At 33.2% G+C, this 23,645-nt stretch overlaps 2 protein-coding genes across 9 annotated transcripts in view; both read left to right on the plus strand.

The window, feature by feature from the left end:
• The window catches only part of mrj (DnaJ heat shock protein family (Hsp40) member B6 mrj), a 246,181-nt gene extending 236,953 nt beyond the window's left edge, over positions 1–9,228 (plus strand). For 6 of the 8 annotated variants that reach the window (XM_085957787.1, XM_085957792.1, XM_085957789.1 and 3 more), the window contains 2 exons: positions 432–711; positions 6,514–9,227. In XM_085957787.1, the coding sequence (XP_085813913.1) occupies positions 432–711; positions 6,514–6,613 (380 nt within the window). In that variant the 3' untranslated portion in view covers positions 6,614–9,227. Of the gene's footprint in view, positions 1–431; positions 712–6,513 lie in introns of all 8 variants that reach the window. The other 2 variants (XM_085957793.1, XM_085957794.1) reach the window with 1 other exon arrangement.
• A 2,312-nt stretch (positions 9,229–11,540) lies between these two features.
• Tektin-C (Tektin C) lies at positions 11,541–21,500 on the plus strand. The gene is made up of 8 exons (XM_085957618.1): positions 11,541–11,671; positions 14,203–14,445; positions 16,806–16,890; positions 16,972–17,159; positions 19,259–19,373; positions 19,691–19,798; positions 20,589–20,807; positions 21,363–21,500. The coding sequence occupies exons 1-8, from the start codon at positions 11,541–11,543 to the stop codon at positions 21,498–21,500; spliced, it is 1,227 nt and encodes a 408-aa protein (XP_085813744.1).
• The last annotated feature ends 2,145 nt before the right edge of the window (positions 21,501–23,645 follow it).

A 23,645-nucleotide genomic window follows, 5' to 3' on the forward strand; every position in this document is an offset into this window, starting at 1 on the left:
GAAATACTGCTGATGATGCAATCATGGATTATATTTGAAGGCAACCAACTTCAATGAATGAAATAATACTAAATAGATCTTTAATTAAGTAGTTTTGCATTTAAGAATGTAGCATTATTTATTGAACATGGATAACTTAGAACACCTCAGAAATACACCTAGATATTTTTACCAAATGGGACTTCAACCCACATCATCGCACTCTGCTTTACCATATTATCAAGGCAATCTAATGATGAAATTTCATAATAATATGTAACTGAGGTGTTATCTAAAGTGTATATAGATGATCGTATTTTGTAATCTTGAATCAAGGTATTAATTATAATGTTATTATGTATTAACCTATGGCGTCAGAATTTTAAGTTCAAAAATTGTGTGATCAGTTATGCCAGGGGGATTTTTAATTAATGCGGTGTGATGCTCTGCAGGTATGAACGGTCACCATCATCACAGAAATCGTACGGGGCGGCACTCTCACCCGTCACACCACATGGCGCCCTCGCTCATCGGCTCCCCCTTCGGCTTCGGTTTCGGCGGTCTGGAGGACCTGCTGGCAGCCACGAGTGCGGCGCACCACGCCGGCTCGGGCGGCGGCGGTTTCACCTCCTTCACCAGCCTCAACAGCTCCCTCGGCCCGCAGGGACCCTTTGTCAAGCGCACCTCTACCTCCACACGCTTCATCAGCGGCAAGAAGATTACTACCAAAAAGTGAGAACCTTGCATAATCAACTATACAATTTATGCTGTCTAATAAAGTAATAATTAAATGTATGTCACCATCAATGCTGTATTGTAGCAAATAGCGTTTACAAATTATAATAAGGCATTTACAAGATGCCAATATCTACATACCTACAATACCTACAAATAATTTAAAAAAGGGCGTAACCATAAAAGATGTACAAAACCATGTTTTACCCACAAGGAAGCACATGGAGCGAGTTAAATAGACCATAGCTTAAGTTAAGACTGTACACTATTCACAAAGTGATCTGTAGATCTGTAGTTCCGAAATAATATGTGCTAATGGTTGAGTTTCAAAGTTAAATCAAAAAACAAAATAGCTATTGTCCGGCAACTTCATCTTGGCTACGTGGCAAATCTGTGAACTACAATCCCATCCAGTACAGCTAATCGAACTTCCGGTTTCAAATTAGGAACGCCCCCAAATTATTCATTGCATTTTTGACACTTCGTATTGGACGCATCTATCAATTTACGTAATTTGAAGCTTTTTATTTTCAAAAGATGTCTAAAACAATACGAAATGATGTTCGAATTATTATCAGTAAACTTTTGATTTATTGCGAAGAAGAAAAATAGTCGTATTTAAAAGGCGAGCCTATACAATACTTTCAACAAGCCCATTTTACGGGTTCCTGTCATGTCAGGTATGTCAAAATTCAGTGTTGTAATACTAGAAATATTTCCCCAAATACTGGAAATTATGTTTGTATATTATAAAGTTATGTGTATCGTAATCTATTTTATTAATATTTTTAGACGTATAATAATCTATATATATAAAACAAAGTCGGGTTAGTTACACCATTTATAACTCGAGAACGGCTGGACTGATTTTTATTATCTTTGATTTGTTGGATTTGTCTCCGCCCCGAATAGCAGAATAACTATTAAAACATTGGATAAATCACGGAAAAAATAAATTATGAAGAAAAATAATTTTCTCATACATTTTGTATGGAAAGGCTTTTGACTGACATCGATGAATTTGAACGATGAAAACCTCGCGCATTCGAAAATAAAAGAAAATCACAAAAAAATTAAATCCGTATAGGTACAACGCCATCTCTGATACATGACAGAAACAATAAAGAAGAAACAAACAAACAAAAGAAAGAATGATAGTCGAAATGTCTAACTGTCAATGGTGTATTGTGCCCAACATTTCGTGCTTCATGTCAACAGCTCAATTTGCTTGAAAACGATACTCATTGGGATATGACGATCGCTGAAGCAATTGTTTCTGCATCTCCAAGTCAGATACGCACATTATTTGATATCATTATTTCGACATGCTTTCCATCGAATCCACCTGAACTATGGAACAAGTGAAAGGATGACAATATGTCAGAAGACATTTTACATCGAATTTGTGTCAGTTCAGGGAATCCCGATCTCGAGGTGAATGAGGAGATACATAACCAGGCTTTGCTTTTGATCGAATACATGTGTTACCTCATGTGCGGCAGTTTTTTAGTCAAGTTAGGAATGCCAACGCCACATCGTGGAATGAACGACGCTTTCAATCGAGAATTGGAACGTGATCGTGAATATGATCGAGATTCATTGAACCAATCAGTTCGAACGAATGTACCACTGTTGAACCCTCAACAGAAGGAAGTGCACGATACGTTAATGAACGCAATTGATGATGGAAATGGTGGCTTATTTTTTCTCGACGCGCCCGATGGAACTGGGAAGACATTCCTCATGTCATTGATTTTGGCTACTGTTCGTGCGAGATCCGAAAATGCTGTAGCAGTTGCTTCTTCTGGGATAGCGGCCACGTTGTTAGAAGGATGCCGAACGCCTCATTCAACGTTGAAATTGCCGACTGAAAAACCGACATGCAACATTGCGAAATACTCAGCAATAGCCAAAGTTTTATTAGCAAGTAAAATCATCACCTGGGATGGATGCACAATGGCGCACAAACGCGCATTGAAAGCACTCAATCGAACTATGAAATATCTGCGCAATGTCGCAAGAAGTTTTGGAGGCGCAATAATTCTACTATCTGGCGATTTTCGCCAAACACTACCAGTCATTCCAAGATCGACCGCTGCTGATAAAATAAATGCTTGCCTCAAATCATCGACTCTGTGGTACTATGTGAAGACACTTCAGCTGACGACAAGCATGCGAGTTGCATTGCTAAACGATCCATCTGCCGAAGATTTCTCCAAGCAATTGCTGACTATCGGTAACGGCCGTGTTCCTGTCGATGAATCGAGCGGATTGATTTCGTTTCCACTGAATTTTTCCAATTTCGTCTCAACTAAGGACGAACTCATCAACAAAGTGTTACCGAACATCATTGCTAATCACAAACATGACAATTGGTTGAGTGAACGAGCATTCTTGCGGTAAATAACAAAGATGTGGATCACTTAAACTTCACAATTCAAAATCAAATCGTTGGTCCACTGCATTCCTTTAAATCTATCGACTGTGTAACAAACGAAGACGAAGCAACCAACTATCCAACTGAATTTTTAAACTCATTGGATCTGCCTGGCTTGCCACCGCACAATTTACGACTGAAGGTTGGCTCGGTAGTCATCATTGAATTGAAATTGAATTACAATATGTGAACTTACCAGACCCAGGATTCGAACATGGGACCCTCGACACTATAGACCGGCGCTTAATCCACGCGGTCATCGTGTGTGTACAGTGTGTACAGTTCAATATAATTAAAATACTTTTCATTTTGATTTGATTTTTGCACATTTATTGAACTTATTCATTTTAAGTATTCATTTTAACTTAATAAAAAACTGAATTTAATTCAGCTAATAAGTTAACACAAGATTATTGATTCTGAGGCAGTACGAAGTTTGCCGGATCAGCTAGTTAAGTATAAATGATCATTAGTTAGTTAATGAATTGTCCTTGTATTTTTAAACCGATAAGTAGGTAGGTACATATTGTTTTAAAATTTATGTAAGGTGGATATAATTTAATTTATAGAAAATTATTTTCATACTATGTGTTTCTACAACAATTTTACTAAAAATACGATATAAAGACATCATTTGTAAATTATAAAACATGTGATTGGGTCATCAATATAATATTGAATATGTAATATCTTTCACTTCTACTTTTTTAGTCATAATTTGTGTTCTAGTTATTTAATTAATAAATACTTGCAGCAATATTATCAGTTAATGTGGTTTCAATGATACATTTTCTTCCAAATTCAATAATTATGCTGTATTAATTAACCTAATATAATAGTAATAATTAAGGGGGAGACGCATGCCAGCAGAGAACCTAGCGGAAATATACGAAGCTTGCAATTTGAGATTTTTTTTGATAATTTACAATTTCAACTGTAATATTTAATAAATATGTATCCGAAAACATTAAAAAGATTTTTTATTTTTTTTTAAACTTAAAGATAAACTTACAATTGTAAAAAAATGTGAATTCGTTGCAGGGTCAAATCTTATTATTGCATTATATTTTATGGTCATATTTATTATTAAAATTTAGTTTATTAAGTTTTAGATTTTATGTGGTGTAGATTTTTGACTAATTCATCGTTTTAATATTTTTTATATATATTTTAAAAAACATCGATTTTTATAAAAATATAAATGTGTATAACTTGAAATCCTTTTTATTTATATCAACTCGAGCTTCAATATTGTGACCATGCCTAAAATAAAATTTGATATAAATAAAAAGGATTTCAAGTTATACACATTTATATTTTTTTTTAAATCGATGTTTTTTAAAATATATATAAAAAATATTAAAACGATGAATTAGTCAAAAATCTACACCACATAAAATCTAAAACTTAATAAACTAAATTTTAATAATAAATATGGCTATAAAATATAATGTAAAAATAAGATTTGACCCTGCAACAAATTCATATTTTATTACATTTTTTTACAATTTTTAAAAAAAAATAAAAAATCTTTTTAATGTTTTCGGATACATATTTATTAAATAATAGAGTTGAAATTGTAAATTATCAAAAAAAATCTCATATTGCAAGCTTCGTATTTTTCCGTTAGGTGCCTCTTTTCACCTCTGATAGTATAAGCATCCCCCTTAAGAGGTGAAATTATTTGAAAAAAAAATTCTATTGATATTTATTGAACAATAATTAGACTTATAAATTAATGTACTTATAAACTTACTGAGAATAGAATTGATATAAACTTAAAACCTAATTTCGCGGGATATGTTTTCTCAAAAAATGACAACACTGTGAAATATTCTATTCGCGACAAGGGCGACTTCCTGTTGTCGCCTAAATAACGTTGTCGTACAGTAAATATTATTACTATAATATGATATGTATGAAAAACCAGACCTGATTACCGCTTTTATTTCTTAGATATTTTGACACAATTTTTTATCATGGTTGAGTTATAAAATAACCTGGGAAAATTTTGACAACAAATCGTCTCTGTTCTGGCAGAACACACTAACTGGAGAATACTAGTTTTGAGTAATTTGACTTTGAAGTTGTTAAAATGTTTGAAATTGTCTATCATGTGAGTTTATTAACCCAATGCTTACGGGCCGCACAAAATTGTGTTTTTGCTAATTGCTTTTCAAATGCAAATTAACACGATAATTAAAAAAATAATTAAAAGGACCCGTAAGCATTGGGTTAATTAATCGTAAAAAGGATGACTTTAAAATAAAGACTGTTTATTTATTCAGAAGGTTTCCAGACGGTAAAGTTTGAAATAAGGAACATTTTGGTATAACTAACTCAATATGTAATTTTTTCGAATTAGTGTCTTCTGCCAGAACAGTGACGAAATAATATATATATATCTATATATAAAAATACTTTATATTCACTTCAATATAATGTAGTTCATTCAATACGCAAAGCGATTTGGTCGAATACAATTATTGCCTTCCCATTATGTAGAATGAATCTAACATTATGCACCAATATACTGCAGTCATCAACGAGCATGTCACATAGTATTTTTTTTTTTTACTATGGTGTAGATACACAGGGTGGAGATTTGTATTAACAGATTTTTGTTTGTACGATCAATGGATTTTAGCCACTTGCTCAACCTTTTAGGTTCATATTCTGACTCTAAACACACATTGAAAAACAATATGTGTATGTGCCAGACGCAGTACTTTAATCGGCACGAACATTCGTAAGCGTAAACCAATCATGCGCAAAAAAATGCTCAAATCAGTACCGACCTCAGAGTAGCAAGAGAGTGGGTATTGTTCGGCAAAATGAAGCCGTGTTTCTTGCGTATAACGCACAGTAGAACATCAATTTTATTATTATTAACTTAACTATGAAACGTTATACCATCATGTTGTTTCACAGTCGGCTACCAAATTTAAACACAACATGCTTAACCATATTTTCTACTAAATTAACTAAAAATAATTACCACTAACTTTATATTTCACACAAAAAAAACTTTATTATATTTCAGCAACAAGTACCTACTGCCGGTTTTGCCCTAAGCGTATCAGTCAAACCAATATTTACCAGCTTCATGTCTAGTTTCACTTAGTTGTTTATTCATTAAATGTCTTCTACCTTTCTCGAACGCATATTGCGGAGATTAAACGCGTGCCGAATGCTTTCTTACTCGCACTTATGGTTCATTTTTGTTCACGCCTCAGTAACGACCTTTAACTGATCGGCCATCGTAATATGAGGAAAGCGTGAAAGTAATATAAAGTAAAATTCGGATCTCTATCTAGATTTGTACCTACTAATATTGACATAATTAAATTTTGTGATTTCAGAGTGAGCGAGAATGGTCGCGAGACAGTAATGATGTACGAAAACGATGTGCTGACCTCGAAGACAGTCAACGGAGTTCCTCAGTCCATCATGTACAGTTAAGCGGCAGAGGGAGGGGCGCTCGTCGCCGCCTAAATTGTTATCCATTTGTAATTATTCTGAGGGTGCTCCCTACTGTAGGGAGCTCCGCCGACCGAGATATTTCTTTTAAATTGTTCCGCTTAACATAGCTTTTTTAACACAATGTGAATACATAATTTTAATTTCATCGGTCGCCTCGATCGAAGAGATGGCGAGTGTCGAATGGATATCGTGATTGGAACATTTTGTGATGATCGTCTGTGTCCGTCTCGGTTGAACGTCTAAGACTGACATCTAACCGCTGACTCTGCATACCATGAAAGGAAGCGATGGATTCTTTCATTTGTTCTGTCACATTATATTTACCTTTCATCAGGTTCTGAACAAAAAAATAGGCGAGAATTGTGTTTGTTCGGCGGGTAAGAATGTATTTACGGTATAAAGTTCGAAAATTTCCATGTTTAAAATTTTTTTTGAGCTTTTTTAGTTGATACTTAAACGAACGTTTTTAGACGTAATTATGACTGAATTGTCATTTTGAAATATTGATGATAGACATGATGGAATATGTATTAATTAGGCAATTTTAATTCAGTCGCTTTAATGGATATACTTTGGATGAATGGAAGCAGCTTGCCAGTAAATTGATGAATATGTCGGTATGAATTCGTAAAGCGTAATTGATAATACTTTAATTAATAGTTTTAAGGTTTTTTTTACATAAATTAATGCGTGGAGTCGTGCTATTTTGTTAGAGCACTCAGCGGGATCGAGTATAACTATGCCGAACTTATTTTTTTATTCTTCATGTTGTACGTTTTGAATGTTCATTTGATTTATTTATTTCATTACCTGTATTCAATAATAGCCATATAACATAAAATAAACTACTTTTTAAAATAATCTATAATCTCTATGGTTCCATATCATGCTTTAATGGACTTTTTTCAGTACAGTGAAAAATCTACATATCTTCTTTGTTTAATAATATTATATTGTATTATGCTAGCTTTAAATAGCCATCTTTAATACGTGTATGGAATATAAACATATGGCATTGAAAATAAATGTTCCTCGTAAATAATAGACATAGTCATTGACTCCCACAGTTATAAATAATTCAGTGTTTTGTAATATATATATATTTTTTGGCAAAATAAAATCAAGAATTTAAGTCGTATTTTGTGTAGCATTTGTTTCAAAATTTCAGTTCACTCACATCTATTTCAGCTTTGTAGTTCATTTGCATTTCTACTTATTTACTCGGGTAAAAAATGTAACATAGATTGCTGTATTCTAATAATTCTTGTGATTTTTTTTCATTATTGTAACGAATAATGAATTATTATGAGTGTATTGGAAATTATTATTCTGAATAAAATAAAAGTATAACCAAATATTACCAGTCATAAAAAATAATATGAGCTTTATGTATTTAAAAAAATCTTGCAGTAAATTCACTAAAAATGCTTTTAATTAACAGAATAATAGTTTAAATTATTGTTACCATAACTGCCGAATGTAAAAGGCGGTTAACTGTAAGTGTCAATAGATTAAATTAAATAACCTTAAAGTACAGACTTATGACTTATAAACAAACTATAATAATTATTATTGTTGTAATCCCTCGAGAATATGAGAGGTTTAAAAATTGTATATCTCGCTGCGTCGATTTAATATGGGCTTAATTTTGTTTATAGAAATACTGTGTTTACGCTCAGGTAAATCTACGTAGGTACATAATAATTAATATGTCATAAGTAAATATCAGGAATTGAAAAGACTTATTTTATTTGACACTGCAAATTAGTAATGTGTAAGACGATTAATCTTAACGGGACTTGTTTAACTTTTCGGTATACCCAGAGCAATGAACGATCTTAGTAAATTTAACATTTAACTTTAACAAGACGTATTAAACTAGACTGATATCATACAGATTTATGAAATAAATTAGAGGAAAATTAACAATTTTAATCTGCCAAAATCTTACAACTTCACAGTAATATCTCTTGCTCTGGGATTCCTTCGGCATCGTTTAACGTTTTGGTGTATATTTATGTTCAAATGCCATCACACTTTTAGTTTGTTAAACATTATTATATATCACTTGGAATTTTCTTTCTGTACTATTTTTTTTGTTTCACTTGGGAATAAAAATCCAAGGGTCTGTATGCATTCTTCTAATCACATTTTCGTAAGATCTCACGTTTATATGTTGTTTAGAAAAAGATGTATTTTGTAAAATAAAGGCATTGCTATTTTGTAATGTTTAACCAGGGTTGTGGAGGCAGACTCAGAGTCTGCAAAAAGTATCTAACTACGATTCCTATTTTTAAAATGAATCAGTCGTTGGATGGATTTGGAGTCACATTTTTTTAAACGTCTCCACAGCCCTGGCTGGCAGTAGAGTCACCTCATAATGTTAATTCTTTTTTTTTTAGTAATAATAGCTCAAAGGGTTGAATTTTTTCAATCTTTAATTTCCGTTGTAATGATATACAGACATGGGGAATATTCTTAGTGATTGTAAATATTTTGAGTTATCGTGACGCAAAATTATGTGTTATTGTAACATTAAAAAATCGATTTTACGATTTTGAGTCTGTTAAATAAAAATAATAATTATTTCAACAAAGACAACTTGTTTTATTTTTTTGTATGTTATATTATGACTACCACTGATATGGGTAAATAAAAATACACAGTATGTATTCTGTATTCTCAAAGAAATACTTAAAAACAGCTTCAAACAATTAGCTATTATTATAGTTTAGAATTCGAAATGGATGTTATGTCACACATCTTTACACAATGTAAGTAAATTAAAATGTTTAATATGCATTGAAATTAATAAAATTAATAAACATGATCTGTCTAATCCACGACATAATGATAGCAAATCATCGCCAAGTGTAGCCAAAGGGTGGAGGTACAAAAATCATACATTTGAAACAATTGTCTAAATTAGTAAGTCTTAGGATATTGGGTTTTATTTTTGTTTGATTTTTAAATCTTAGCGTTTTTCTAGCTTTCACTCATTTAGTGTTGACACTGCGACTTGGCGCGTATGATATTTAAATGTGGTAATTAAATATTCATTAACAGGTCTGGTACTACGCCTCTGCCCCCCTTTATTTCATTAAATAGTACAGACACCTTTTTAAATAGTCAACAATGTACTAATGCTAAAATGAAAAAAAAAAAAGGTTTTACTAAGTACTTATATATTCATTTTTAAATTAATTTGTTTTTCATGCGATGAATGTGCTCGTTTGTTAGCACAATCAATTTTAATAGTAGTCAATCCAAATTTATCATCACCGTTCATTGACAAATGGATTCTATCATGGGCCCCACATCCTGAAGGGGGCCCCGAGATCAGGATCTTTCAACCACATATTTAAAATATTTAATAGCCCTGAAACAGAAAAGCGTTATTAGCGAAAAAAATTATAAAATAATGTTAAAAGTGCATTATCAAACTAACCAAGAACTCAGTAAATAGATTTTTGTTTGCTTCAATATATATCTGGCGTAGAAATAATTTAAATGTGGATACATGGCGAACTTATTTTTTTTGTAATTTTGATTTCCAAAGCTCCAATTTTTTATGAATGCCTTCACTTTGTCTTTTTAAATCAGTGAATGCATTAGTGGTCCTTGCATTGATTTATTCACTCATTTTTTTTAATTTCAACAAAATACAACAAAATTATTGTTCCTAAACAAACTTGTGTCAAATTTTAACATTATGATTTGACCCTTTTATTCAGACTTCATTTTTTCATGAGATAACCAGCGCGCTTCATAATATTGTAGAAGTGAGGTATTATAAAATATGTCTCCATATTTTCAGACAGGTTTGCAAACAACCTTTTATAGGACTGTTTTTTTGTATAGTTTATAACTAGCGGCCGTTTTACAAACTATGCATTTGCAAACTGCAAACCTGTGGCTACATTAATTTTTTCTTAAATTTTAAATAAATTCAACATCTACATATTCAAATAAATATTTTTCACGTCACTCACTGTGTGAAAATATGGATTCTGGTTTTAAGTGAATTGTGTTAAACTTTTCGCGCCTCCCTTAGCAACACTCCGCGCCTCCCAGTTTGGAAATCACTGTACTAAATGATGACTAAATATCTTATTTGCGTTAATTCTTAATTTTATGACTTATCTTAAAATTCACCTTTATTCTAGTAAAAATAATGTTAACCATTTCTATGCCTAACAATTATACTATGGCAATATTTGACAGGCCGTAGATTTTTAATGATACGTTGAATGAAGAGCTCTTACTAAAATCGCTGCCATACCGATAAGTTGTCGCTTAGTATTTCATTACTCAAACAGGTGTCACGGTGTGTTTACTTTTTTAGATTATGCAAATCAATCGACAGTGGCCAGTAATTTGAGTTTAAAATCGGACGAGATAACTCACGAAATTTATACGTGCGGCCTGTCGGATCACGTTCTCATAGAGTGAGAAAACAGGCTGAAGGTATAGAACTGGTTTAATTATCAAATATTTTTTTCAAATGCTAGTTTCAAGACAATATAGCTTATTTTCTTACCCAATCTGACAGTTGGCATCATTGAATCACTCATGGCACCATTCACGCATTTTACATAACCTCACTTCAAATTGATTATGTTTTTGAAGAGAGTCGCGAAAGACAATCAATATCTCTCATTTGACCTGTATAATTGGGTATCTCCATGACCTGAAATAATTTTTTTTATAAGTATTTCGATTTTGTATATTAAATCAAAAAACTTTAATCTCCATAGCAATGGTTGCTATTGATACTTGGTAAAAATAATAAGTCCTGTTGGCTCAATAAAGTCAAAAATATTTCTTGGGTGTCATTTATGAATTGCACAAGATGTCTAAATTTGAAAAATTATATGGCCGAGATGGAAACTTGTGCTCTGTAAATATGGCGGGAAATTCAGTGATCGCCATACCACCCCGAAATGCTCTCTTTACAAAAAGAGATTGGAATTTGAACAATAGTTTGAGATACAAAAATGCTGAAAATCAACAACAAATAGCAGAGAGAGTTTTAGGGTAAGTTTTCATAATATTTAATTTTCTTTGATGGTGCTGCAAGTCAATACGAAGCATTACGTCTTTAACTGCATTTATCTATGTGTCCCGGTCCCCGCACCCCCTTTATTGTCCCTAATATTGGAACAAATCTTGGCATTTTTCTTGATACTCAGCATAGAATTAGGCTGAACATTTGTTCACCTCCTTGCGAGGATTTTTTTAGTATCAGTATCTTCGACATATTATGCTGGAGACGGCCTGCCTAGTTTAGTCTAAACAATTATGAAGGTGAAGTTTTGGCTCTTCCAATGATAACGTGTTGGCTTTCATTATTTATGTCTATATTTTTTTGTTAATTCTCAATTTCATTAAAGACATTGTTGTTGATGACTACAAAATTAATACATCAGAACATCCAATACCTATCTAATGGTGTATAACCATTGGCACACATGTCACATGCGGCCATCATACCATTTATAAACCATCGAATAAAAGAAAATTTTTCCTAATAATGCTTGTACTTTAGAAGGAAAATTATTTTGAGTGCAGTACGATTTTGAATCATGTGTTTATTAGTCTGCGTCAATGACATTAATATGGACGAAGCATCTGGAAAAACAAATGACACTCACTTTTTTGTCGGGTCTGCCGAATGGCGTAATCTGTTCTAACGCCATTACAATAAAGGTGATATTGCTATAAATTCCCGATGCTTTTTGTCGGGTCTGCCGAATGGTTCGGTTCGAACGGGTTCGCTCAAATGAACATTGACACTAGAAACACTGTTCTAACGCCATTACAATAAAGGTGATATTGCTATAAATTCCTGATGCGTCATATCGCATAATGGAAATTGCGTGACGTCCACCTATACATGTGCGAATGTCGCTATGCGCGAATATACTTGCTAGTTACTGTATTGAGTGCGTTGTCCATTAATAATGTCATTGGTCTGCATGCAATGTGCGTATTATGTTGTGTATTTTATTGTTTTCTAGTAAAGTAGTAAGGTAAAATAATAATACTGTTAAACATGTTAACTCATTTTCGCCCAAATTGTGGACTGGCTACTTTCTGCATAACTACGTTCAATTGGACCTTTTGATGAAAAGGTTATGCAACACTGCAATATATATTATAAGGTACCGGCTTCTCATCCAAGGCTTGATTTAGGGTGAAGTCACAAAACATTTTTGACATTTTCTCAAAGCCTGCGTGTTTATGCTATTGTTTCACTTCACTACTATGCTTTTTACACTTGCGGATCACTGAACATAGGAGAGACGTTTTGCGGACCGCTAATGCAGAAATAATAAATATTATACAGCTGAATCGATTACGATCTGAATTTTCCGCCGTTGCTCAGGTGGATAAAAAGATAATAAACAAAAAAGATATCAGTGAAATTTTCCAATTCAAAATTTAAAAATGTAATTTTGTTTATTTTAAATTTTTTTTTAGTATTAATAATAAAATAATTACAAGATAAAAAGAACTTTTTATATACAACGTTTTTAAATTTTCTGTTGAATCATATAAACTTGACTTGACTAGCTTAAACTATCAAAAAAATTTGTACTTGATAGAAATACTGAATAATGAAATGTCATTTCATATTGATATCCATAGTAACGCACGTATATATTATTTAATAATTTAGTTGCTAGGACCCCCTAGCAACCAATAATGGTATCGAAATAACATTTCATACAAAACAGAATTAACTGAAAATGAATTCAATTCTACTTAAAGATGGCTAAAAGTATTAAAAAAAATGCATTGGCATCGTGTTCTGATATATTCTAAATGTTTCAAATGTCTAGCTAGTCGAGAAGTTAGTTAAAAATCAATTGCAAGATTTGTACCGGACAAATAAGAATACGACCTAAGAAAAACGTTGTAAAAAATTGAAACAGAAATATCAAACATATACAAAAAAAAAATATATAAAAATTCCACTGGTAGGTAATTAAAATAATCAGAAATCTATCAGTAAATAGATAATATTTATTAATAGAAATTTTGGAATTTTGAGAAATGGTTTAAAATTTTTAATGCTGTTGCTGCTTCTTTACATTTGATATCCGCAGCTTCAGCGTTGTTTCGGAGAGATGAAGCGCTGCATTCACATCCATTCGATTTCTCTGTTTGGATTTTATTACTGACATGGCCGAAAAAGTATTTTCACTTGAATATGTAATCGAAAATGAAGACAATTATTTTATGGCTTTGTAACTAAGAGATGGATATTCCTCGTCCAATGGCATCCAAAACTAAGCCAATGTTTTTATTTTATGTCTCGACACCAGAGTGGCATCAGAAGACAAATCATATAGGCTTTATCTCTCTCGAGTATTAAGTTTACATGAATTTATATCTTATTTACGAGGATCCTCATTATCGGGGTAATAGTGATTCAAGCTTTGAATTCATATATTAATCTGTTTTAAGAACAAAAACATGGGTTTTGAAGATTTTATTTGATTTTTTTTTAAAAAATATGTACCTGAGTTTGCTTAAAATTTAAACATTGTTATTTTATTTAGAGAGTGTGAAAGGATTCGCGAGCAGACCGAAGAACGAACTGTTACCAATAAAGAAACCACTGATCGGAGATTTGTGGAGCGGATCCAAGACATTGAATTCAATACTTGTGAACTACAACTGCAGCGTAAAGAAGTTTGCCAGGAATTAGAAGCGCTATCTGTTTATAAAGACCGCTTGATCAACGTTTTGAATGCTATCCAAGAAAATGCTCTCAATCAGTGCAATAAGTGCATTATCATGAGGTAGGTATATAAAAATGTTACATACATAGGTGGTATTGAATTAGAATTAGATGAGCTACATCCCAACTGCTATAAATACTATAAAGTACCACTTTCACCCCTAAGTGCAATGCACACTGAAATTTGTCTCGACACAGAATCAGAACTGTCATCCATTGTACATTCATTGTGATTTTGTTTTGGTGTGATAAGAAGTAGAATGGCGTCAAATTCTTCTGGCAGTGCTGGCGACTCGTTTAGGTGTTAGTATCGTTACTTTCAAATGGCACTAACACTGTTCCATAGTGATTTCGTCATGGCTGCAATGACAGAAGAATCTGGCCTTCCTCAACATTAAATATCAATAAGAAAATACCAATGCAGTGTTTTCTGAATGCTTACAACTACGTTGCTTCCGTCAACAGATTTCTTTTTCAACCAAGAATGTTACATCATTGCTGTGTGCGACAGTACATTAAGTTACATGTATTTCGTTAATATGTATGTACCAACTAAATCACATCGATAATGTCGACGTGTTGCACTCCAGTTGAATTTGTATGTGCGACCCCCACCTACGCGGACCATATTGTTGGATCTATCTTGTAAACCTCGTAAATCATAAACAACATATTTTAGGAAACAGGAAAAACTGTTCAATTTTCTCTTTAAATAGAATTTTGATATAAAACATACTCCATACAAAATTATGAAATGATTCTGGGTATTTACGATGGACATGAATTACGAGGTTTTTATGGATCGATTTTTGAAATAGACGTGTCATAGGTGCAAGATTCTTACACAGAGAAAGATATTCGATGCTAGCAGCGTATTTATTAAAAATCTAATTTTAGATAGACCAGCGCTGTCCAACTTCTTTTAGGCCGCGGGCCATTCGTTCTTTAGTAAACATTTGGGGGCCAAAGAGGATAGGTAAATGAAAAGTCAGTTAACGTCAATTCAAAAGTAATTTTTTTATACTTACAAAAAAAAATCAAAAATAACACATTGATACCAGATGGAAGTCTCCCACAGTAGACTACCTCAAAGGGCGGACCGAACCATCAACTTTCCCAGAACACCACAGCCTACATCCACTCTTCGCGGTTCTCGCAACCCTCAGCCGAGCAGAGCCCGCCTCCTCAAATCCAAATTCAAATTCGTTCGCGCTCCCGCCAAAATGCAGGCGCAGTCTGCCGAAAACGGCCGCTCGCGCCGCCACTAGAATCCGTCGGTAAAACAGGGAGGTTCACGACCGAGAGCGGGATGATGCCGAATTTGACGGTTGGACACGCGCGAAAAGCTCTCTCTTCGATTGGCCGCCGGACAGCCAGCATCGTCTCTGCTCGCCTCGGACGCGAAGCCAAGATACATCTCCCGCCAAAAGGACCGCGTCGGCAGACTTCTCAAGCATCTCCAGGAAACAAAGGACCACATCGGCAGCACGCCAAGCCGCAAGCCCCGATCCTCTCTCCCATCGGACACCGGACAGCGAGCATCGCCTCGGATGCGAAGCCCCAGCAGCCAAGCCCGCGACACCACGTCTGCAGCCCGCCAAATCGCAAATACGATAAAAATAAACCAGCCTTGACAAAATACACCGTGCGTTTCTGTCCCCCACCCCCGCTTCTTGGCCATGACATTATCATGGTCTGCCATCTCCGCCTAAGAGCGCGAAGAAGGCCGTGATAACATAACTAGAAATAATAAAAACAATAATATTAAGTTATTTAATTTTTTTTTATAAAAAAATTTATTCAACATAAATTAATTACGTTTACAAAACAAAGATTATACTTATACATACTTATAAGTTATTTAATGGGAGCATTGTGGCCTAAGTTGTTGAGCAACAATTTCTTATATGTCAATATCAACATTCGTTGTGGCAAGTCTAATTATATTTTCAAGCGTGGAGTCCTTTAAGCTGTTTCTATATTTTGATTTTATGTATTCCATGTCAGAGAAGGGCACGCTCGCGGATATATGTAATTCCGAACATAGAAATGATTTGAAGTCCAAAATATCTCATTTTTGGGTATTTTTCTATATCCAAAAGTTTGAACACTTCTATTCCAGTTGCTCCACTAGATGCAATAAATGGGTCAGCCTGAAGGTCGCATAATTCCAATTGATATTTAGGATCAACAGAGCTAATATCGATATTGAATGGATCACTGAATGTTTGATGTAAAATTTGCTGTACAACTCGCGGGCTGTAAAAAAAATTTGGTGGGCCGCCAGTTGGACAGCACTGAGATAGACCGATGTTATGGTTCATCACATTACTTGAACACATTAAGTTTAATGTTATATAAATTAAATAATATAATGTGAGATTTTGATTTTATAAATTTGTTTTGCTTTGAATGCTCTAGGGAACACCGTATTGGTATAGATTTAGTTCTGGACGAAGTTGAAATGACATTACGAAATGAAATAACTACAATTCTCCGAGGACAGGTACATCTTATATTATTTATTTTCATTTATTTGACTGGGTAATACTTAACCTGAAAATTAATTGATGTTTCTTATACGAAGGGCGTATTGAAAAAGGCTCTGGAGCAGGTTGAAGAACAAATGCGCAAGATCAGAGCATGCCGATATGCGATGGACCGAGACCTCGAACACAAAAAGCATTCCGTGGTTATTGATCGTGAAGGCGCTAACCTTAAAGCCACAGACCTTTTCATTTCTGTGTACAAAGGCCACTCCAATCTGGATCCGGCGTATGTCATAAATCATTTTTAGATTATTTTAAGTAGGTACTGATATATCCCGGGTCCTGTGGCTAGCTCAGGGTGTTGGTGGAACCCGGGATTCACAAAAATTAAACTAAATTGAAATCTGTTTCATGGTAGGATTAAATGAAACTCGTTTTATTATGTTCGGTTTATATTCTTAGATTACTCATGTTAGTTACACTTCCAATGTTTTGTGCACTAATTTTAGTTCTTTCACTCCGTATCCCATCTTTCACTTCCTCGATGCTCGATTATGTATTTTTTTTACTCCCGAGTCGTGAGGGCCGATGTTCACTCTTTTTAAAATGGCGACCCTAGACTGATTTTTTATATCGAGCAGTGTTGCCATCTTTCCCATATATGTGTAGCTATATTTCAAAACCCGCTATAACACTTTTTTGAAATAATTAAGATATATATCGTTTGATTCGTTTTTAAAATCTCCACATGAAAATTTTATCGCCTCTTTCAAAATCCGCTACGATTAATTGTCATTTATGAAACAAAATCAATGTGTATATCAAATCCCACTATAACACTACTGAAACATTCAAAAACCTTTTTAGTTCAAAAAGTTTTTATTGATTTTCTCAACATAATGAAAAAGTGTTATAGCGGGTTTTGAAACTCAGCGATACATATACTCCTTATTATTCTTATCCTTAAATTCCTTTGGCTTTCGTCTCTTTTATTCGGCAAATCACATTCTTCTCTGACATACTATTACTATAATTAGATACAATTCTTACGTGCTAAGTACATGTTGAACATTTTGACAGTTAATCAAGGAATTTTGGACGTATGTACGCCCATTGTTGACCAGGAGGTCAGGTGACATGGTTACAACTAATAATTACGTAATTTAGACTATCGGGAGAGGCCCAATAACCATGGGTGTAACAGTACCTATCGAATCACTGTGTAGGACATAGGTGATTATAAAGTAATTGAGGTACTGATGAGAAAGAGGAACATACAAGTGACATGTAATTAAAAAATTATGTTGGGTGCAGTTTTCATAATATATATGTATGCCTATTTAAGCCCTATATACCCACGGTGGCCGCGCGGCTCAAGCGTTGGACTATCACGCCGTGGGTCTCAGGTTCGAATCCTGGGTCTGGCAAGTACACATATTGTTTTTCAATTTGTGTCTGTCAGGGTATGGACCTAATAGGTTGAGCAAGTGGCTGACATCCATTTCTCGTAAAAAACAAAATCTGTTAATACAAACCTCTACTCTGTGGAGGCCCATATGATCATATTAGGATCGGACATGGTCGGAAAAAAAAAAAAAGTTTATGCGTGATGCAAGATTCAAACAAGTAACTCTACTTTGTGTGTTATAACCATTTTATTCCTAACTTATTAATTATATTCCATATATGGTGTATAAATCCAATATACTGTCGATATTGTTTTGCATGTGGAGTGGGCAAGCTAAATTTTATTAATATATTTATGAGTCAGTTATTATTAGTAATAATAATATTTCACTTTGATCCTAATATTAAAACCGAAGCTTAAAATTTCTACTGCCATTTATTTCAGATTTCACTACCAAATTAATAGCAAGTCCCACACCAAATTTGTTCTTATAGGTGGTAGTACCGGACAGCTGTGTTTTTATTATTTTCATTGCAACATACATAATTTTAATGTATTAATTCGACTTACCCTTTCTTTCAAAACATTAACAATGATCAAGTTTTTTCTTTTAGTCGTAACTAGTAGTAATAGATCATTGATAACAAGATCTCATTTCCACAGTGTCAAAACAGTTAAGAATGTAGAATTCACAATGGAAAATTGAACTTTGAAATTGGCTTACTCAACTTGCTTGTATTTGGGTAATCCTCAGAACCTCAATTTAAATCTATATCTAATTATTTTAATAACTTATGAATAATTGACATTGTGGGTACTACAGAGACCAAACTCAAAAAGCTATACAATAAAGCATTGTTTGTTATTAACAAACATGAAGAAGTGTGGGTTAGGCCTTTAGTACTCACGGCCTCAAGTAAATGCCTCAATAAAGAATTTCTCATTCATCTTCGGCCACGTAATCTGTCTTTCAACAGAAACATTTCAAAGGAAGAATGGGAAAAATATTCTGCAAAAAACATACAGATGGCGGCAAAGGAGATTGCCAATTCCCGACCAATTAGATCAATGGTGGATAATCTCTTAAAACAGGTACAATAATTAATCCCTAAACCTTTAAATTAAATGAATGCATTCTACATATTTAAGAAAAGTTAAAACTTTATGATCGCTTGTCTCAATTTAGTAAAAGTATCATTAGTTCTATAGTTTCATAAGTATGTCCAAATAGAAAGGTGTGTCGACAATCCAATATTATGTATTTATAACATTGCCACGTGAACACTCATTATAAACTATTATTCATTTTCCTCCAGTACTGCTGCAGATGCTAAATGATAAAAATCTCGTAAATTCATACTTAATCTATGTGAATACCTATTATCATGGCATATTTTTGTTTTAACTAGGTGTACGAAGATTTAATTATGGTAAACAGAAACTGCAATCGGGCTTTTGATATCCGCATTACCGAAACAAAAAGAGTAAAGGCGAAACTTGAAGACATGCTCGCTGAGGTAAGGAATGCATTGTATAACTATATTGATTCATACATAGATGTCGACGTAAGTCCAGTTTTGTGTTTGGAGAAAATCGAATCTGAAAGATTTGAATCGATTGAAAATCAAAACGAAATGGACACACAAGGTTTCTTTTTGTCAAAAACTGATAAATCTACAATTCAATATTTGTGATGAACGTCGTTTTTGTATTTCAAGCTAAATGTTTGATTTTGACGCGGTTTCTTTATGTTTATAAATTAGAACAGTATGCTCATTTCTATTAGTCAAATTATTAATTACACATAAGTTATGTACCTATAATTTGACATATCAACATTTATTTGATATTATTTTAATAAATTAATCGATTTCTGTTCCAGGAGGTATTAGAATGGTGGCACCTGGCGAGCCACGAAATTCTATAAAAAATCAAACCTTAGAAACATCATTATTTAGAAATATATATCATAAAGACTTGTATATCGGTTAAGAATGTCACCATGATTACAAGAGATGGCAGTATATTGTGTACAATATACTAATAATTTATTTAGAACAACCTTTATTCAATATTGTTTCAGTATGAATATTTATATCCTTTTGTTTGATTTTGACCATCATTATATGAAAATAGACTCTTCATAATATTATGTATTTGAATGAGATAATACATTCTCAAATATCCTATTTGGACATACAATATTTCAATATAGATTTACGTAATATAGCTCGGTCATCCCTACCCTTGGATCCCTTTATCGAAATAAAGTTTGAATTTTATGTTGTGTAATAAAATTAATTACAGACCATTAAGAAAGTAGAAGCGATGACAGAGAATATTTATTTATTGGAGAAGGCATTGTCTGACAAGGTGGGATATATTGCATTGGCTCACACCCGACTCGGTAGAAGAGCTCAAAGACCAGGCGCCGAGCTCGTCAAGGATGCAGTTTGTCACAGCCTTTATACTGAATCTGAAATGTTGAAGACTAGCGTTGAACAGTTACAAAATGTATTGGAAGAGGTGAGTAGATAATGGAATAACACTAACTCATTTCGATGTATACAATTATTGATATATTAAACTCTTAAAGACATAACCCATATACATATTTTTGTCTATTAAGCTTAAATACACAGATATAGTATGGTCATATTATATTGAAACCGAAAATACCATGTCGACGTGTGAGTTTTTTCCTTGTCCCCCTGATATTCTAATGTTGGAAATATGCGACTATGAATATGTCCAGTTCAGAATATCAACCAATCACAACTTCGTTAACCAATCTATTAGGTTGCGTGACAGATATTCAATCAAACATAGAATTTAAAATTGTTTGCCACTGATTTTCTTCGATAGGGCTCCGTACTTGTTGGCGAAATAATTTTTTATACTTTAAGTACATATTAAAATAATTTATCATTCGATGATACAAAGTCCATGCATTGGTTCATGACCCTAATACTGTATTATTGTTTCCACTCTAAAGGTTTCAATCTAAATTTCGAATATGTGTACATGCCAGTACATGCCTACTATTATACTGATTTTATTTTCAAAATTATTATTTCCCAGGCTCGTGCGACTTTGCGGTTTCTGTTGCAAACTCAAATGCAGTTGGAAGAAGATATAAACGTGAAAACCGTCTCCCTAAAGATAGATGAAGTGGAATGCATGACTACCAGACAAGAAATGGATTATCAGCTATTTTAGGCTACTTTAACACGATACCCAAATTATTGTTTCGTAACATTTTGTGTAAAACCTTTTGGCATCATTCAAATTCAGAATTCTCACTGTCCACATTAATAATTTAATTTATATTGTAAGTAGTAAAAAGAGATTTTGTATAAGATACAATCTAACAATATTTTAAAGTATGTATGTATGAAAAATTTACAGCTTACCATAATAAATAATTGGATGATCTCTTTTTGAATGTGTTACAGAGTTATAAAAAATTTACCTAACACATTCTTTTACTTATTCAATGGTCATAATACATATTGGGACTATTTAGGAATGTTAGATATAAAATCACTTAGAATGTGTATGTGTTTATCATAATAATTAAATTATTTAATAATAATATAAAAAAACTATATCACACACGTGTTTAAAATTAATGAAGATGACTTTTTTTAATATGACATGTACCTAGGACATTGTTCGGCAAACTTTTGAGACAAAATAGCCAAATATGGCATAATGGTTTAGAATTGTTTCGAGAGCAGCGGTCGAAATGGAAAAGTTAACGAACCGGAGCGCTCGACAATTTTCTGAAGACATTAACATGCTCGTAGTTATCAAATTATATATAAATTAAGTATTATATAAAAAAATAGTGTTTAAATTTTTTTGGTATATTGTGACCTATCTAGATCAGACGGTCAAATTATTTTTCCACGCGACAGAGCTATAATTTTACCGATTTCTCGAACCAGAACGGCGCTCTGGTGCGCTCCGGTCCATTTCGAGCCCTGTTCGAGAGTCATTTAAATATGTTTTTACAAGTCACCAAAACAGAATGCATGCCGTTGAATGAGATGTTTTTGTCAGTTGGTGTGTAGTTTTATTTGCCAATGCAATATTAATGAAAAACCATGTGCATATTCCACATAACCGTAGAATGGCTCACGAGATGTAATTTTCGAACCCAGCATGGCTATTCCAACTTACCACTCAACTCCAAAATCAATTAAAATATAATTGATAACAATGATAACTATGATAGGTACCTACTTAGTTAATATTCTCTGGGTATGAATTGTTTACACACGTGTACAGTTACAGCCTGCAGCTATTAAATGTCATTGATTACATGAAATATTTTCAACAAATTGCAAAGGCAGTGCAGAATATTATATTATAAATGCCATATATAATACAGCAATAATACCCACTTACCAAGATATTATATCAAATACAAAATTCCAGTTATTTTTTCATATTAACCAAACATCGAAGTGACATAATAATAAATTGTCAGTGGCAAGGTGCTTGACTGCCTTGTATATAGAATTGATCCGAGATCTATCTGTTATTTTGGATCAAGAAAAATAACCGAAACGTGTTATCGTGTTAACTAGTTGGAATAGCCCTGCGAGTATATACCCTGTTTACACGTGCATGGATTTACTGTTAACAGTACGTATTATCGTGAAAATCGCATGATTGCCTGCATGGATTAAAAAAGTTCAGAGGCTTCTGAATTTTCACGCGACAATTGGACTGTGCGATATCTGCGCCTGCGCAGTAGAAAGATAGTGGCGTGGCGATCCTGCTGGTAATAAAAAGAATTAGACCGCGCAGAGACTCATTCTGAGGTTAACCGATTTTCACAACCTGTCAAATAGTACCATAAAATGACAACATCGCGTCTCGTTTACTCTTAAAGAATGAGATTGGCAAGACAGTCAGTCGGCACTTTTATGTGTAAACAGTTATTATCATGATAGTTTAAAATACACACTATTGATACAAGTAAATCCATGCACGTATACAGGCGCTAATAGTATGAGTTGAACAGTGTAATACAACAAGCATTTAATTATTTTATTTCTATCATTTGTGGTCATTGCAATTACAAGAAATGCTAATGTTCTGGTGATGTCTACCTATAGCTAATATTATTTTTTATGAAAGGATATAGTTGATATACCTACAATATAATGTCTAACAACTTAAAATTGTATGAATTATTTTGTTATAGAGACTCATTTCGCACACAATTCAAAAAAATGCAATAATTGACGATATTTAAAAAATATGTGTATTTAGGCAATTAATAAATATTTAATGTTTCTGTGTGCTCTGAATAATAAAACTATTTATATTATTATTAATAACTAATAAAAA

Source organism: Rhyacophila brunnea, unplaced genomic scaffold, assembly GCF_057557595.1.
Source record: "Rhyacophila brunnea isolate RB1 unplaced genomic scaffold, BYU_Rbru_1.0 scaffold_7, whole genome shotgun sequence".
Taxonomy (NCBI): Eukaryota; Metazoa; Arthropoda; class Insecta; order Trichoptera; family Rhyacophilidae; genus Rhyacophila; species Rhyacophila brunnea.

Excerpts from the sequence above, each read along its gene's own strand:
- Tektin-C (XM_085957618.1), top strand. The coding sequence starts at position 11,541 with ATGGCGGGAAATTCAGTGATCGCCATACCACCCCGAAATGCTCTCTTT. Across the intron at positions 16,891-16,971 it reads CTACAATTCTCCGAGGACAG|GGCGTATTGAAAAAGGCTCT; the intron begins GTACATCTTATA and ends TCTTATACGAAG. Across the intron at positions 19,799-20,588 it reads TTGAAGACATGCTCGCTGAG|ACCATTAAGAAAGTAGAAGC; the intron begins GTAAGGAATGCA and ends AATTAATTACAG.